The sequence below is a fragment of the Ipomoea triloba genome, chromosome 12 (genome assembly GCF_003576645.1).
Source record: "Ipomoea triloba cultivar NCNSP0323 chromosome 12, ASM357664v1".
In the NCBI taxonomy this organism is placed as follows: Eukaryota; Viridiplantae; Streptophyta; class Magnoliopsida; order Solanales; family Convolvulaceae; genus Ipomoea; species Ipomoea triloba.
Genome location: NC_044927.1, coordinates 1,867,248 through 1,882,829, shown reverse-complemented (window position 1 = coordinate 1,882,829; position 15,582 = coordinate 1,867,248). Strand labels below are relative to the sequence as shown.

Below are 15,582 nucleotides of genomic sequence, written 5' to 3'. Positions count from 1 at the left end.
ATAAAAATGGAGTTATAGGACCCTTTATTGTCATCCATCTTACTCGACGAGTAAAAAAGCACGTGTAGGTACGTGGCTAGCAAGCTTGAAAGGTAGTTGGAGCTTATATAAGTAGGACCGAAACCTTACCTCGGATTACGCATTTCCACTCCCAACATAAAACACAATATAATGAAGCCTTCAAGCTTGACAGGTCTTGCGGGGGAGAAAACGCTGCAATCCAGCTTCATCCGGGACGAAGACGAGCGTCCCAAAGTGGCTTACAACCGTTTCAGCGACGAAATTCCTGTGATTTCATTGAAGGGCATCGACGATGGGCGACGAAAAGGAATTTGTGACGAAATCGTGAAGGCTTGTGAAGAATGGGGGATATTTCAGGTGGTGGATCATGGCGTTGATGCTGATTTGATCGCCCAAATGACGAGCCTTGCCACCGCGTTCTTCGCATTGCCGCCGGAGGAAAAGCTCCGGTTTGATATGTCCGGTGGCAAGAAAGGAGGCTTTATTGTGTCCAGCCACCTACAGGCATGCATGCATTCATTCATTCTTTATCCACATCTCATCTTATATATATATATATATATATATATATATATATATATATATATATATATATATATATATATATNGTGGCAGAAGCGGCGGCCGCAGCCTTGGTCTGCGATCTGGTTACTCTTCTGGTTGATGATGGAGTCTCCATTAGAACAAACGCTTGCTTTCTGATCAAGAAGGTGACAGAAAACCAAAATTTCTTGGCCAATTTCTGATAGAAACAATTAGCGGAGAGATGTGAAATGGTGAATCAAGATTGAGACAGGTTTTATAGGACTGATAATAGGGTTTGATTGTGCCCAAAAAAATGACCGTTAGAGCGTGTTGGAGCCGTCAAAGTCACTAGCCGTTGGAATTTGGAAAGGCATAATCTATTATAAATGGGCTTTTCATGATTGATTATGGATTAGGCCCGATATCTTGGCAAGCAATACTTATACAACGGACGCAGTCCATCTTGAAAGGTGGAGTGATCACAATTTACATATTGAATGCAGTAAATTATATATTTTGGACTGGGTTCATAGAATAATTTGTTCTTGACAAGGTTTCCTCAAAATTGATGGATAGCAAAAATTACAAACCTTATACCATGGACCAGAATCCACAATGTACTATAGATCATGGTTCTGTACGACGTTTTTGAATTTTAGTTTTGACGGCGATCGTTTACTTATCCGATTCACGTTACTTTTTTTTATACTATAAATCATGTGCATTATCTTGTGTTGTGAGTTTTTTCCTTTCATTATTTTCCAACTGGCTGGCTATGTTTAAATACCCCTGGGCCACACATGTAAAGGTAACGTTCATTTTTACAATAATATAATATTAATTTCGTACTCTCTAGTATTGTTTTGCGGTTGTGTTGGCCTGTCAATCGATTACCTCGTAGTCCTAAAATTAACACATAAAAATGGAGATATACAATTCCAAAATATTGGTCTAATGAATGAGAAATCTTATTAAAGACTTGCTTCCCATAGTATGATGGGGTTCGATTCATGTCATAATAATGAGTTTGGGCTGAATTTCTTGTACACAAAATTAATATACCATTAAGGGGTGACATAATTTACTTCTAGACTTGAGAGGCAGGTTCATATGATTTATGATCTAACAAAACTAATAAACTTAAATTATCCACACACAAAATATAAAAATAAAAATGGAGTTATAGGACCCTTTATTGTCATCCATCTTACTCGACGAGTAAAAAAGCACGTGTAGGTACGTGGCTAGCAAGCTTGAAAGGTAGTTGGAGCTTATATAAGTAGGACCGAAACCTTACCTCGGATTACGCATTTCCACTCCCAACATAAAACACAATATAATGAAGCCTTCAAGCTTGACAGGTCTTGCGGGGGAGAAAACGCTGCAATCCAGCTTCATCCGGGACGAAGACGAGCGTCCCAAAGTGGCTTACAACCGTTTCAGCGACGAAATTCCTGTGATTTCATTGAAGGGCATCGACGATGGGCGACGAAAAGGAATTTGTGACGAAATCGTGAAGGCTTGTGAAGAATGGGGGATATTTCAGGTGGTGGATCATGGCGTTGATGCTGATTTGATCGCCCAAATGACGAGCCTTGCCACCGCGTTCTTCGCATTGCCGCCGGAGGAAAAGCTCCGGTTTGATATGTCCGGTGGCAAGAAAGGAGGCTTTATTGTGTCCAGCCACCTACAGGCATGCATGCATTCATTCATTCTTTATCCACATCTCATCTTATATATATATATATATATATATATATATATATATATATATATATATATATATATATATATATATCAGGCTAGAGTTGCCAATACGGGCCAATCCGACCCATACGGGCTGGCGAAAAATGGAACGAGATGACCTGGCCCGTTTTTTCACAGGGGTTGGAAAAATCTCGGGATGACATTAGGAATCACGGTGCATGTGATCCAAAATTTGTATGTGTGTGTATATATTCAAATCATACAAGAACCCTTCCTTAAGTGAGAACATGCGAATTGAATTAATGCACCACAACTAATCCAATTTCGTCAAAGCTCTACGTTCATCATCCAAGCATGCTTGGAGTAGTTGCAGTGCATTTATGCTCTGTAGTTTGCACGCTCTCTTTCACCTAAGACATGATTTTCATGGGAGCCGAACACTATATAGAACTTATAAAAATATAATACTATAACTAAAGTTTAGTCAGGTCGAGTCTAAAAATTATGATTTTTTTTAATTTTTTATTTTGTAATGATAATGTTTTTTTTTTTAATACTATTGACTCTATTACAATGTAGTATCTGTTTATAGCTACTTTTCTCAACCAAATGAAGTACAAAAAAATCAATATTGCCTGAGACTCGAACCCACCCCTCCCGTGTGGGGTGTGATGATAATGTTATATATACTAAAGTGTAGTCTAACAAATCAATATTTGTAGGGCGAGGCGGTGCAAGATTGGCGAGAAATATTCACATATTTTTCGTACCCAAAGCAAAATAGGGACTATTCAAGATGGCCAGACAAGCCAGAAGGGTGGAGAGGTGTGACTGAGAAGTACAGTGAGAAGTTGATGGAGGTTGCAAGCAAATTGCTAGAGGTTTTATCAGAGGCAATGGGGTTAGAGAAGGGAACCTTGAGCAAGGCATGTGTGGATATGGACCAAAAGATTGTGGTGAATTTCTATCCAAAATGCCCACAGCCTGACCTCACCTTAGGGCTAAAACGCCACACAGATCCAGGGACCATCACACTTCTGCTGCAAGATCAAGTTGGGGGTCTCCAAGCTACTAAAGATGGTGGCAAGACTTGGATCACTGTCAAGCCCATAAATGGTGCCTTTGTTGTTAACCTTGGTGACCATGGCCATGTAAGTTCCCCTTTTTCAATACTAAAGAATATGAAACGTGTATATTAAATAACTTTGGGAAAATGAACAAATAGCTATCGAACTTAACTGAAAAATCAATTAAACCTATAAACTTTTTAAAGGTGCAATTACACCCATCAACAATCCATTTTGATACAATGAAGTTAAAAAATCGAGTAATGACATGCTATCACAGGTCATTAGAAATCCGACAATTTTTAAAGCAACAAAAGTAATCGGCGACAGGCGAACGGTCGTCGGTTATAGAGAAGAAGACCAAGGTCGCATTCTCACCGGATAAGGCGACCCAGTGATCGCCTTCTCGCCGGATAAGGCAACCCAGTGGTCACCCGAGAAGGTGACCAGGGGTCACCTTCTTGCTGGAAAAGGCGACCCAGTGGTCACCTTCTCCGGTTGATCGAGAAGGTGGCCACAGTGGTCGCTTTTTCTGTGACCGGTGACCGGTAAACGATCGTCGGTCACTTTTTTATCTGAAATTTTGTCGGAGTGTGGCTGGAAGCCTAATGACTTGTTATAGAAGGTAATTAACCGGTTATTGGGCTTCATTACATCAAAATAAATTGTTGAAATGTGTAATTACACCTTTAAAAAGTTTAGGCGGACTAATTGACTTTTCAACTAAAGTTTGAAGATTTATTGACAAGTTTCCTAATAACTTTTGAATGACTAAATAGGCAACCCCAATCAAGTTGGTCAAACTATTTCTTATAATTACAACGTTACAAGTTTAATTCATAACCAAAGCGACTTGTCGGACATTCTTGATTTGCCTCAATTAGCTATTAACAACCCAGGCTAGTTTATCTTTTATGCAGTTCTTTGTTTGCCCCACCACCTATTCCCCTTCTTTTATTATTGGTTAGACATAAGCTTCCATGGGACATGGAGTATAAAGTAACTTAATTGTTGTTTGTGAATTGACAGTTATTGAGCAACGGAAGATTCAAGAATGCAGATCATCAGGCAGTGGTGAACTCAAATAGCAGCCGGTTATCGATAGCGGCGTTCCAGAATCCGGCGCCGGAGGCGAGTGTATACCCATTGAAAGTAAGGGAAGGCGAGAAGCCAATAATGGAAGAAGCAATCACATTTGCAGAGATGTATAGGAGGAAGATGAGTAAAGACCTCGAGCTTGCCAGGCTAAAGAAGCAGAAAATGGTGGGTATTGGGAAACCCCACTTTGAATCCAAGCCCATTGACCAAATTCTTGTCTAGCCCACTTCCCATGCCTATATTCAAATATAAATTTCATTTGGATATTCAGTTTTATAATTTTTTTCATATTTAATACTTGATTTTTTTAATTATATATTAAAATCGGTTAATGAATTTATAGTATAGTGGTGGTAGTCTAGTGGTACAAAGTGCCTCTTCCAAGAGGCAATCATGAGTTCGTGTCCCACTAAGAACAATATTGTGTCAGTGCTTAGAACATTGGTTTTCTTGAATCGTGTAATACTTCCATCAAATATTTTTTTAAAATAGAAAATAGAACCCTTTTTTTTTATATAAATATATTTTAATTATCATATTCCCCATAAGTGTTTACCAAAATAGGCAAGAGCTCGAGTCTTCTTACTAGTTTTATTCTTCAATTCTGCTGCCACTCAATAATTCAAAGCCTGACTAAGTTGATTTAGAAAATTTCTAGAAATTTTACTAAGTTGTGTACTCTGTAGAAACCTAATCAGAGACCAGAAATCTTTAAAAACGTTTATAATACAAAACTAATCATTCATTTGAAAAACTGTTTGGTTTAGAAAATTTTAGAATTTCTACTAAATAATAAAATGCTAATCATACTACATATATTTGGTGTAGACTGGAGTTTAGTCAATAATCATTCATAAGATCAGACAATTGGCTAACGTGGCAATTTACACTAAGTTGTGATCATCACACCAATAGAATAGTTGTAAGTTTTCCCTAACGTGTCAATTTACACTATTCCTAAATTGTATTTAATATAATTATTGTTCCCAATTTAATATAATTATGTAAATATGATTTGGAAGCACAATTTATATATAATGGACCAGATTCCACATAGCATTATGGATCATTGAAACAACGAGGTATAGAATTCATACTCGTAAGGTACAAAATTTCATAACACAAAATACAAAGAATCACAACACAAGACACATAGCATAACATTACGGACCCAGAAAAGATGAGGTACATAATTCATACTCGTAAAGTACAGAATTTCATAGCACAAGACACATATACATTGTTACATATTTATTTATTTTTGCAAATCTGATTTAGGTACATAGTGTATGTTTATAGGTACAAAATTTCATAAACATAAGACACAAATTCATAACATAAGACACAATTACTAATTTGTTCCATGTATAGAATTAATACTCATCAAGTACAGAAATTCATAGTGATAATGAGTTTCTCTTCTCACAAAAATAAAATAAAGATATGGGCATATGTAAAAGTATAGATATTGTATAAAGTATATAATATTACTAAATCTATATACAAATGAGGGTTTGTAAAAAGGCCAGGATATGGATGACACTAGGAGGCCACAACTTTGGTTTGCTATATGCAATAATATAATCTAAATAGTACATCCATTACATATATTTGTATATACTGACAATTTTTTCACTCATAAAGTCGATCACAATCCCTTTATTACTCTAAAATGATGATTTCGGTTTTGCTACTTTGATTAAGGGACAGAAAAATCAACAATCGCTATTCGAATGTGCACTTTGAATAAAATTCATATTGTGATCTTAGCTGATAAAAGACTACAATGAAATAAATTAATATTATTCATAGTCTATTTTGTTACTAATGGACGTGATGATAGATTGATAGATATTGTTTATTGATACTATATATTACAATTATGATTTCTCCGAATTTATTTATATATTTAGTTATCACATTTTTACTAGCATTACTCGTTATGTAATAAGGAAGTAATGTAGACCATTAACATACATTTTCTTACTCACAAGACGTTATGCAATCAGGAAGTGATTTGGTTTGATTGTATTCCTCGATTTCTTTTTTCTGCTGTTTATACGAATGTGATATATATAGATATATAGTTAATTAATGTTCGAGGTATGCTTTCTTTCAAAAAAAATATACATATTTATTTTTAGTTACTATTTAAAAATGAACATTTAATACATTAAAAACTAATTTTTAGTATATGAAAAATGAATATTTATTAACAATTCCTCATGTAATATGATCACAATATAATTTGCGGGTGAGGTGGGAGTGGGGGTTGCACAAAAATCAAGAAGTTGATGGGATTATTTTAACTAACATTGCTTTGTCTTGTCTAAATCTCGTGAAAGTTGTGGTGCAGTAGTCATCTTCTTTAAAGTGGCCAGCCAAATAATTAAATTAAAGTTGATATAGTAAACTATTTGTTTATATATGTCGATCCATTAGTTTTTGGTTTTGTTATTAGTCAAGCTATTCAGATTCAGAGAACTCATTGTAACCATGCTACTTAAATATATCTAAAGATATGGGCATCGAGTGTGTAAGTGGTGGTTGAATTTTTGTGTTAATCAATGCAATTTGTCGATGTCACTTTATTTGATTAACTTTTTTTTTTATTTAAATATTGATTGTGTTATTAGGTGAAAATTTTGTGGGTCAAGTCTAATATTAAGTACCTCCAAAGAATTTCCTTACATTTTTGCTACTAGTTATATAATTATATATATTTTTTTTTTTTGGATGAAGAGAGAAACTCATAACCAATGTCAGAAGATGCACTAAGTAAATCTCATCTTGTGAGCTTAGCTGATCGTAAGGAGGTAACACAATTTAGATTGTTCATAACTTGTTGAAATTTTTTAACAAAAATGACATTTAAGTCGTTATTTTGTATGTAGTGCAAATATATGTTAGGTAAACTTCCGAAATGGGTCATGTCAAATTAGGTTCTTCGAAGTGAGATGAAGAAATTTATATATTGTACGCTTAAAGCGAATAATTTGTGAATAATAAATTGATTCTCCAAGTAGACTCATTTGAGTTGGAAAATAAATTGCCTTTTAAAATGAGTTCAAATCCTGCAATGAGATTGTGATATTTTTTTCTTATTATGGTTCACCTTGAGATTGTTTTGTAGCTTAAACATATCAAAACTTTTGAGTTACCTCTCTTTCTCTTCGAAATTTTTTGCCAACACTTTTGATAAATTTTGAAGTGCCCTCCTATTGTTCTGGTTAAAGTTAATTGCCCTATATTTACTATAACTTTTAACATATTAATAAATATTTTTAAAGTTGGCCAATGAGTAAATACCTGAAAGGTTAAATTTGATATGAAATTAATCCATTTATAAATAATCAGTAAATATACAGAATTTTATTGTCACGTAATGAAAGATGGACATAGTCACATAGGCAGTGAAAAGCTAAGAATAAGTTAGAAAAGGTTATGCAAACCGCGTGAACTTTTCTTGCAAGAAATCCAATTGGCGATTGGTGTTTATTGTTCATATAATCTCTTTACTGTTGCCCAGTCAAACCTCTCAGATAATATTATCTAAGTCCTCATTCCTTACACTTCATGGCAACGTATATAACATCCCTAATTAATTTCTTTAATAATTTTCTTTTTAAAATAAATATTAATACAGGTTCTAACCCTAATATCTCAGGAATGAATTTACAAAACCCAACTATTTTAAAGATCAAATTAAAAGTATTTTGATCGAGGACAACCCGTTAAGTTGTTGACTTCATAATCATAATGTTACAAATTCGAATGTCAACTGGAGTGACCTATTACTATTATTGGTTTGAGCCGGTCAAGTATAGATAACCTAAATTGGTTTACTTATGATCTTTTGCCAACTAGGGGTCACTTGATCGAGTAGTGACTATGGACGATCTAGGTTCGTTTACCTAGTACACACTCTCATGTAGTATTTTCTCTCTGAAATAACTGATCGAGTAATTAAAATATGATTATTGTATCAAAAGTATATAGGTCCAACCCTAATTTTTAACATTCACTACTTAGAAATTAGCGTCGACAGAGAACTCAATATATATATATATATATATATATAGTTTACTTTTATGTGTTTACACATACACATCTATCCTTTTGATTAGCAAATGGAGGTGCAGTCGTGCAGGGTCTTTTATAAACACCGACGGGACAAAGCAGTGGCCCACACATGAATGGAGGAAAAGTACGGACACGTTTCTTTACTTTTAATTCCCAATAACGTAGGCAACAGTGTGTCTGTGTCTCTGTGTGTGTGGCTGTGTCTGAAATCTGAATTATCATTTATCAGTGTATGTATAGTTGGCAAGTACGAGTAGAATATAATGTTCACATAATTTTAACCTAATTATGCTAGGTACATATGTAGCGTAATGAATGAAATGAATATCTTTTTATTGGTTGCAAATAATGATTTAAGGCAAGACATCTAAAGATTTGAATATTGCAAAGTATATATATAGTTGATGTGGTAAATATGGTCGCTCCCATAAATACGTTATGAATAATAAGTCGGATCGTATATGAATCTTTATATGGTATGCTTGTTGGTTTAATTAAGTTCTTGAGTTTGGGGAAGAGTGACAATGGGTCAGAGGATTTATAGGCCGGTTAGAATTACGAAAAGTCACCCCTTCATGCATTTAAGGCGATATTTATAGGAGGTTAAAGGGAACACATGTCGGTCTATCGACATTACATGTAGGACACGTTGAGCTCATACACAAGGGATGGAAGGCTGGAAACTTCACCAATTCCTCCACATATGCCGAGATTCCTAACGCCCTCGTTCCTGCTGCAATCAGAGTTGGTTGAAACAACGAGGCTCAGAGCTCTAAGTGGAGAAGGTCGGGTGGTGTGTCCCGACCTAATAAGGTCGTGGATGGCAAACCAACTGACCGTCAAATACTGCTCCTGATTGAGTCCTTACTTGATCCCATATACCAAATCGGGTCAGTAGAGAATGAGGTTGGTAAAAGATTGACTCAAATCAAATTAAGAAGGTTAATAAATAATTTAAAACCTTTGTGTTACGTAGCTTCGTTATAGTGTAAACATTTGACAGGCAGAGAACACGTTTTATTAGTCAAAGCTAATCGGTCCAAAATTTCAAATGCTGACGAAATTTTGTTCTAAAAAAAAATCCATATTCAACAGATTTGTTGCTCAGGTCAAATGCTTGCTAACTTACACCTAATTTTTTTGTCGCAAAATTCCCATCTGAATGAAATTTCAAAGGATCACGCCAGTTTTAGTGTTTTATTGATCAGTTACATATGGTTGAGTTATTACATCATAAATATATACAAACATTTTTCGATGTCTATACCTATGAAAACTTCAACAGTGTCTCACATAACCGTGTTTTTTTGGGTCGTCAACTGAATGGGGTCAGGTATGATTCTCGTACAAAAAAATCACGAGTTTGAAGTCTAAATTAACCTCTTTTTCTAATTAAAAAAAAGTATTGATGTATTATTTTATGTACCAAAAATGAACCTTCGATCCGAGCAATAATAACTAATTATAGGAAGGAGCTTAGAATTTTCGTATATAGAGGAATTATTAAAATAAATTCCATATAATTTTGTGAAATAAACAGGGCGAAAAATTAAAATTCCAAGTAAGTTTCAAAGGTAATTGTAAGAGGAGACTTGGACTGGTTACACAGAGACCTTTGAAGTCTTCAGAAAGACCAGTTCAACACTAGTGTACAGACAAGGACTTTGCGCAATGCAAGTGTTGCTGTGAATTATTCGTGCTTACTGAAAGTGACGCTTGTGATTTAGTCTCCATCTTTGAATCATCTCATCTTCTCCAATCCCATCAACTTTATACACCCCGAAAATGCGCTATGAATGAAACTCGTCCTAAATTGCCAATAGTTAATCAGCTTGAATTAAGAAGGCCACATGGGACTAGGGTAGGGCGGTTAACGAATCGAACATGAATGAACAGAGGTTGTTCCTGTTTGAATTGTTTGTTAAGATTTTTGGAGTGTTCGTGTTCGTGTTCGTTTGTTAATGTTTTTGAAAATCTTTCATTTGTTAGGTGTTCATTAGTTCATTAGTGTTTGTTAATGTCCGCGAACACGTTCATGATCATGCTCATTAACGTTTGAAAACATGTTCGTGAACACGTTCAGGAACCATTATTTAATAACCAAACACATGCATATGTTCATGATCACAATTCGTTCGTGAACAATAAATGATTTACGTTCACAAACAATAATCAAACAAACAACACAACAACTATTAAAAAATATATATGCTTATTAATAACTGCTTGTTCATGAACTTGTTCGTAAACATTATTAAATAAACACTAAACGAGTTTGCTCATGAACATTATTAAACGAACACAAACGAGCTTGTTCACGAGCTCTTAACAAACGAGCTTACAATTGTTCAGACTCTGTTCATTTATAAACCAAGTTCTAAAATTTGTTCGTTTATGTTTGTTTATAGTAATAAATGAACACTTACCAAACACGAACACGAGTAATTTACAGAAAGCTCTGTTCGCTAATGCCCCTAATGTCGACGTCCCGCAAGGAGTGATACGTTTTGAGTGAAGTCCAGTCCTAGCCGGTAAAGGATATGAGTGAAACTTGACCATAGCAGGCAAATGAACATAAAGATGAGATAAACATGCTTAGGTTGTCCATAATTAACTATCTAAAATTAAGAAGACCAATAAGCAACTCTAATGAAGAGTCAAACTTATAATTACCAAGTCAACTATATGATCAACTTGATTAAGGTTGTCCCTAATTGCGATAATAAGTTTTTTAAATTTATTTAAACTACACAACCTACCAACAGTATAGTGAATTGTGACGGGTATGGAGACACAAAAATTTAACGTGAAAATGGGGGAGGTGTTTTAGAGTTTTAGTATGACATGATTTGTTCAAGTAGGTTGGCTACTACTTGAGTGTTGTGCCTGGTTTTGGTTGGACCAAGTGTTGGATGATGTGTTGGTGAGCCTATCATATTAGGCCAAATTTTATACATAAACAATTATGTGTCACTAAAATAATAATTTTAACTTTTTGTTTTATGAAACTGTAATAGCTAGAAAGTAAGTAAAACATAAAATTTATTAATAATAATCATTCAAGATTGAGTAACTCCTGATGCCACACGCCAGTCACCCAGTCATGTAGTGTGATGAAGAAGTATTATTTGGTTATGTGTTGAAATCATCATCATTTTTGCCAGTATACAGACTAAGAAGGTGTTAGTAAAAACCGTTTATACTCAGTTAAATTAGTTGGATAGTTAGCTTAGAGCATCTTCAATGGGCATGATTTTTGAGAAGTTTTTATAGGAGTGATTATTAGGAGATAGCACATGGAAGAGAGAAGGGAAAGAAGAAGAAGAGGAAGAAGAAAAGAATCTGTAATGCAATAATGCGTCCACTGGGGGTGGACTAGGCGCTCCTAGTGCGCCTCACGCGCACTAGAGAGAGTTTATTTTTTATGGAGCCCACAATTTCTGCAAAAATCAAAGTTCTCTTGCAAGATTCTTGAATAATCTCTTTCCCCTCCTCTCCTCCACATAAGTATTGTTTCTTAAAAATCACGCAAAAAATTACTATTGAGGTTGTCCTTAGTAATCACGAGGTTATAATACAAATTGTTATTTGTTAGGTATTATCGTAATGATGTGTTGAATTCTTGAGAATTTAAAACTTGAATTCTCAAATAATTTCATAAACTATTTCTGTGGAGTGAAATTGTTTTTAAAATATGATTATCTGAACCAGTAGGAAAAGGAAGAGTGCTTTTAGTGATTAACGTGTACAGCCAATTCCAATGTGTTGATGTAACCCTCCATGCATGTTAACATTAAAAAATTCCCTAAGAAAATTCAAAGAGAAGACTACTGCATCTTTTAATCTTCTAATTTTTGACTTCCCCACATCCCTAAGTACCATTTTATAATTTCACACTTTCTTCCTTCTTTAACTTTGTTATTCTTTTTTTGCCCAACCACATATTTCCTTATAATCACACACTAACTCTAAATCATATTTATGTAGGCTAGGATAGGATTTTTTTTTTTTTTTTTTTTTTACGTGTACTCATGTTTTCATCATCGAACACAACGACTAATTCTTTTACTGAATTGCAGATATCTCTTTGGGTGAAACAACTGACATGGAGATTTAAGACGGTTAATGATCGAACCCTTGACCTTTGGTCAGGATATAATATTAAGAGTTGGAAATCATTTCCTCATTGGCTTTAAGATGGCTGTATTTTCACAGATCGGATATGATTTTGTTATTTGTTTGTATGATATTCACGTGTGTGATGATATCAATCCATTTATAAGTAATGTAGATAATATCGTGTTAGGCAATTAAGTTTAGAGATAAGATTGAGAGAGTAATCCATGCTTATTTTAAAATTAAAAATTTTGTTCTAAATAATAGATGCACGAGTAAGTAAATAAGTAATTCTTTACCGGTTAGAGTCATAAGACAGACACCAGTCAGTTCTGACTGGTGTAGGATTTTCCGTAAATCAGAGTAATTAAGTAATTACACAAAAATGGATGGAAAAAGGTAGAAATAGATAGGCAAAGAAAAGTTCAAAAGATGGCATAAAAACATAGAAAGAAAAGAAAGAGATTGGGGATTGGAGATTAGGGATTGGGGATTGGGGAAGAGGTTTCTTGCACCCCCTAGCCCCGCACCCCGGGCACTGGGTGGGTTTTCTCTTTCTTCCAAATATCTCTTTTGACCACCATCGCCACAACCACCTTCTTCCCTTCTTCCTCCCTCCTGCTCCAAACTTTCCTCCTAAAATCTCATAATTGTCTTTCCCATTATATATTTATTCCACTCTCCCTTCCATTTTTATCCCCTGCATGTATCGATTCTGCTAATTTTTTCTCTGTTTATCTAATGGTTTTGAATCCCCCAATCCCTCTCTGAATAATCACAAACAAACCCTGGGCTTTAATCCGTTTTTGAAGATATGGGTACCTGCTTTTCCAGCTCAAAAGTCAGTGGCTCTAACAGCAACGCCGCTTCTTCCGGCGCAAACGCCGCGAACACGCGCAAGACCATCACGAAGCCGCCGCCCATCACCACTACGAAGCGGGAGGTGCCGCATTGCTCTCAGCAGAAGGCTAAAGAAATCGCTCAGAAGCATCAGCAGCAACAGCAACCGAGGAATTCCAATGTGAAGGCTAGTTCCAGGAAAGGTGGGGTTATTCCCTGTGGAAAAAGAACGGATTTTGGATATGATAAGGATTTTGGGCAGAGGTATAGTCTTGGGAAGCTGTTAGGGCATGGGCAATTCGGGTACACCTATGTTGCCACGGATAAGTCTAATGGAGATCGTGTTGCAGTTAAGAGAATTGAGAAGAGCAAGGTTAGTTTTCTCCCTTCTTCCTTTTCTTTGATTTGCTTTCACCTTGTTGTGTAGGGTTTATTTGTTGTGAAATCTTTGAGCTCATAATGAGTGGAATTCATATAATTGGGGGAATTTCAACTTGATTCCTAATTCCCGATCAAGTTTCCTGGTTTTCAACTGTTGGATTTGACAAGGATACACTTCTCATATTTCTGACCACTGGTTTCATAGTTGGGATAAAGTTTTGATTTTGCTGACTCTGTGTTAATTTCATAGCTTTATTATCTACTTATTACTGATATAATCACTTGAAATCTATTGATTATAGATGCATTAGGAAGTTAATTGCCACTGTTTAAGCAATGATGGATAGTATCTCTATGCTGAACTAGTGGTTTTATGACTTTTATCCTTTAAGCGATCAATTTCTGGAGAGAGTCTGAACAGAACATATGACCATATGTAGTCACTAAAACAAATATTATTGAGTGTTTGATCTGCATCTTTCCAAGTTGGTTTGATGTAGAACCATTTGAACGAGCCTCGAATGCTTGAATGTTGGATTTTGAGTATCATGTGTGATTAGTTACTCTGCAATCAAAGTTTGCAGCTTTTTAAATTTTTTTCTCCTGTATTTTAGTGGAATTCTCCTAACAAATCCAGAGTTATGGCAGATGCTTCTTCCTATAGCTGTTGAGGATGTCAGGCGTGAAGTGAAAATATTGAAGGCCTTAGCTGGTCATGAGAATGTGGTTCAGTTTCATAACGCGTTTGAGGATGAAAATTATGTGTATATTGTAATGGAGTAAGTTTCTTTGTTTGGATTTTGGACCTCCATTCTCTTATAGATCCATTTCCCTTACCGAGTCACAATGGTTAATTCGCAAATTTCTTTTCTTTTAGATTATGTGAAGGTGGAGAATTACTCGACCGTATTTTGGCGAAGTAAGTATTCTCGACTCACTTTGTTAAATTATTCAATATTCACTGGTCAGGTTGCAATGTGTGCTCTATCATATGAATACCTGATTAAAATGTATAATTATATAGGACTTACGAATAGTTTCCTGTAATTAGAAAAGACAGCCGTTATAGCGAGAAGGATGCAGCAATAGTTGTGCGGCAGATGCTAAAAGTTGCAGCAGAATGTCATTTACATGGTTTGGTGCATCGTGATATGAAACCGGAGGTATTAAGAATATATGGGTTCAATAAGAGGGGTCGTGCTTTGTATTCTGCTTTTCTCACACGTTTTTCTTTAATGTAGAATTTTCTTTTCAAATCACCAAAAATGGATTCTCCATTGAAGGCCACTGATTTTGGTCTCTCAGACTTCATCAGACCAGGTATTTAGATGTTCTACGCAATGTTATTTATTGTTATCTATCATCTAAGCGTCCAAGTTTTGATTTTCTGCTATCTAGTTATAAACTTCTCACGAAAAAAAACCCATCAATGCAGGGAAGAAATTTCAAGATATTGTTGGTAGTGCATATTATGTTGCCCCAGAGGTATTGAAGCGTAGATCAGGCCCTGAATCAGATGTTTGGAGCATCGGAGTAATAACTTATATTTTGCTCTGTGGTCGGCGGCCCTTTTGGGACAAAACCGAAGATGGTATATTCAAGGAGGTGCGCTACGTTGGGTTTCTTTTAATTTCTATGCTATTCATAAGTTTTCAATTGTTCCTTCTTCTTTCTGCGACCCTAAATAGTGGGGGCTGTTCCCTTCTCCCCCCCCCCCCCCCCCCCCCCCCCCTAAAAAAAAAAA

At 35.4% G+C, this 15,582-nt stretch overlaps 3 protein-coding genes across 3 annotated transcripts in view; all 3 read left to right on the top strand.

Annotated features, from left to right (window-relative positions):
- The first annotated feature begins 171 nt into the window (after positions 1-171).
- LOC115998798 (naringenin,2-oxoglutarate 3-dioxygenase-like) lies at positions 172-793 on the top strand. Its single transcript, XM_031238456.1, has 2 exons — positions 172-525; positions 704-793. Exons 1-2 carry the CDS (start codon positions 172-174, stop codon positions 791-793), a joined length of 444 nt encoding a protein of 147 aa, XP_031094316.1.
- A 1,092-nt stretch (positions 794-1,885) lies between these two features.
- Positions 1,886-4,640, top strand: LOC115998797 (naringenin,2-oxoglutarate 3-dioxygenase-like). Its single transcript, XM_031238455.1, has 3 exons — positions 1,886-2,239; positions 2,976-3,404; positions 4,350-4,640. The coding sequence occupies exons 1-3, from the start codon at positions 1,886-1,888 to the stop codon at positions 4,638-4,640; spliced, it is 1,074 nt and encodes a 357-aa protein (XP_031094315.1).
- Positions 4,641-13,089: 8,449 nt separating this feature from the next.
- The window catches only part of LOC115999004 (calcium-dependent protein kinase 28), a 6,863-nt gene continuing 4,370 nt past the window's right edge, over positions 13,090-15,582 (top strand). The window contains exons 1-6 of the mRNA XM_031238715.1: positions 13,090-13,830; positions 14,487-14,617; positions 14,716-14,757; positions 14,890-15,001; positions 15,080-15,158; positions 15,274-15,443. Coding sequence (XP_031094575.1) covers positions 13,432-13,830; positions 14,487-14,617; positions 14,716-14,757; positions 14,890-15,001; positions 15,080-15,158; positions 15,274-15,443 — 933 coding nt within the window. The 5' untranslated portion in view covers positions 13,090-13,431. The remainder of the gene's footprint in view (positions 13,831-14,486; positions 14,618-14,715; positions 14,758-14,889; positions 15,002-15,079; positions 15,159-15,273; positions 15,444-15,582) is intronic.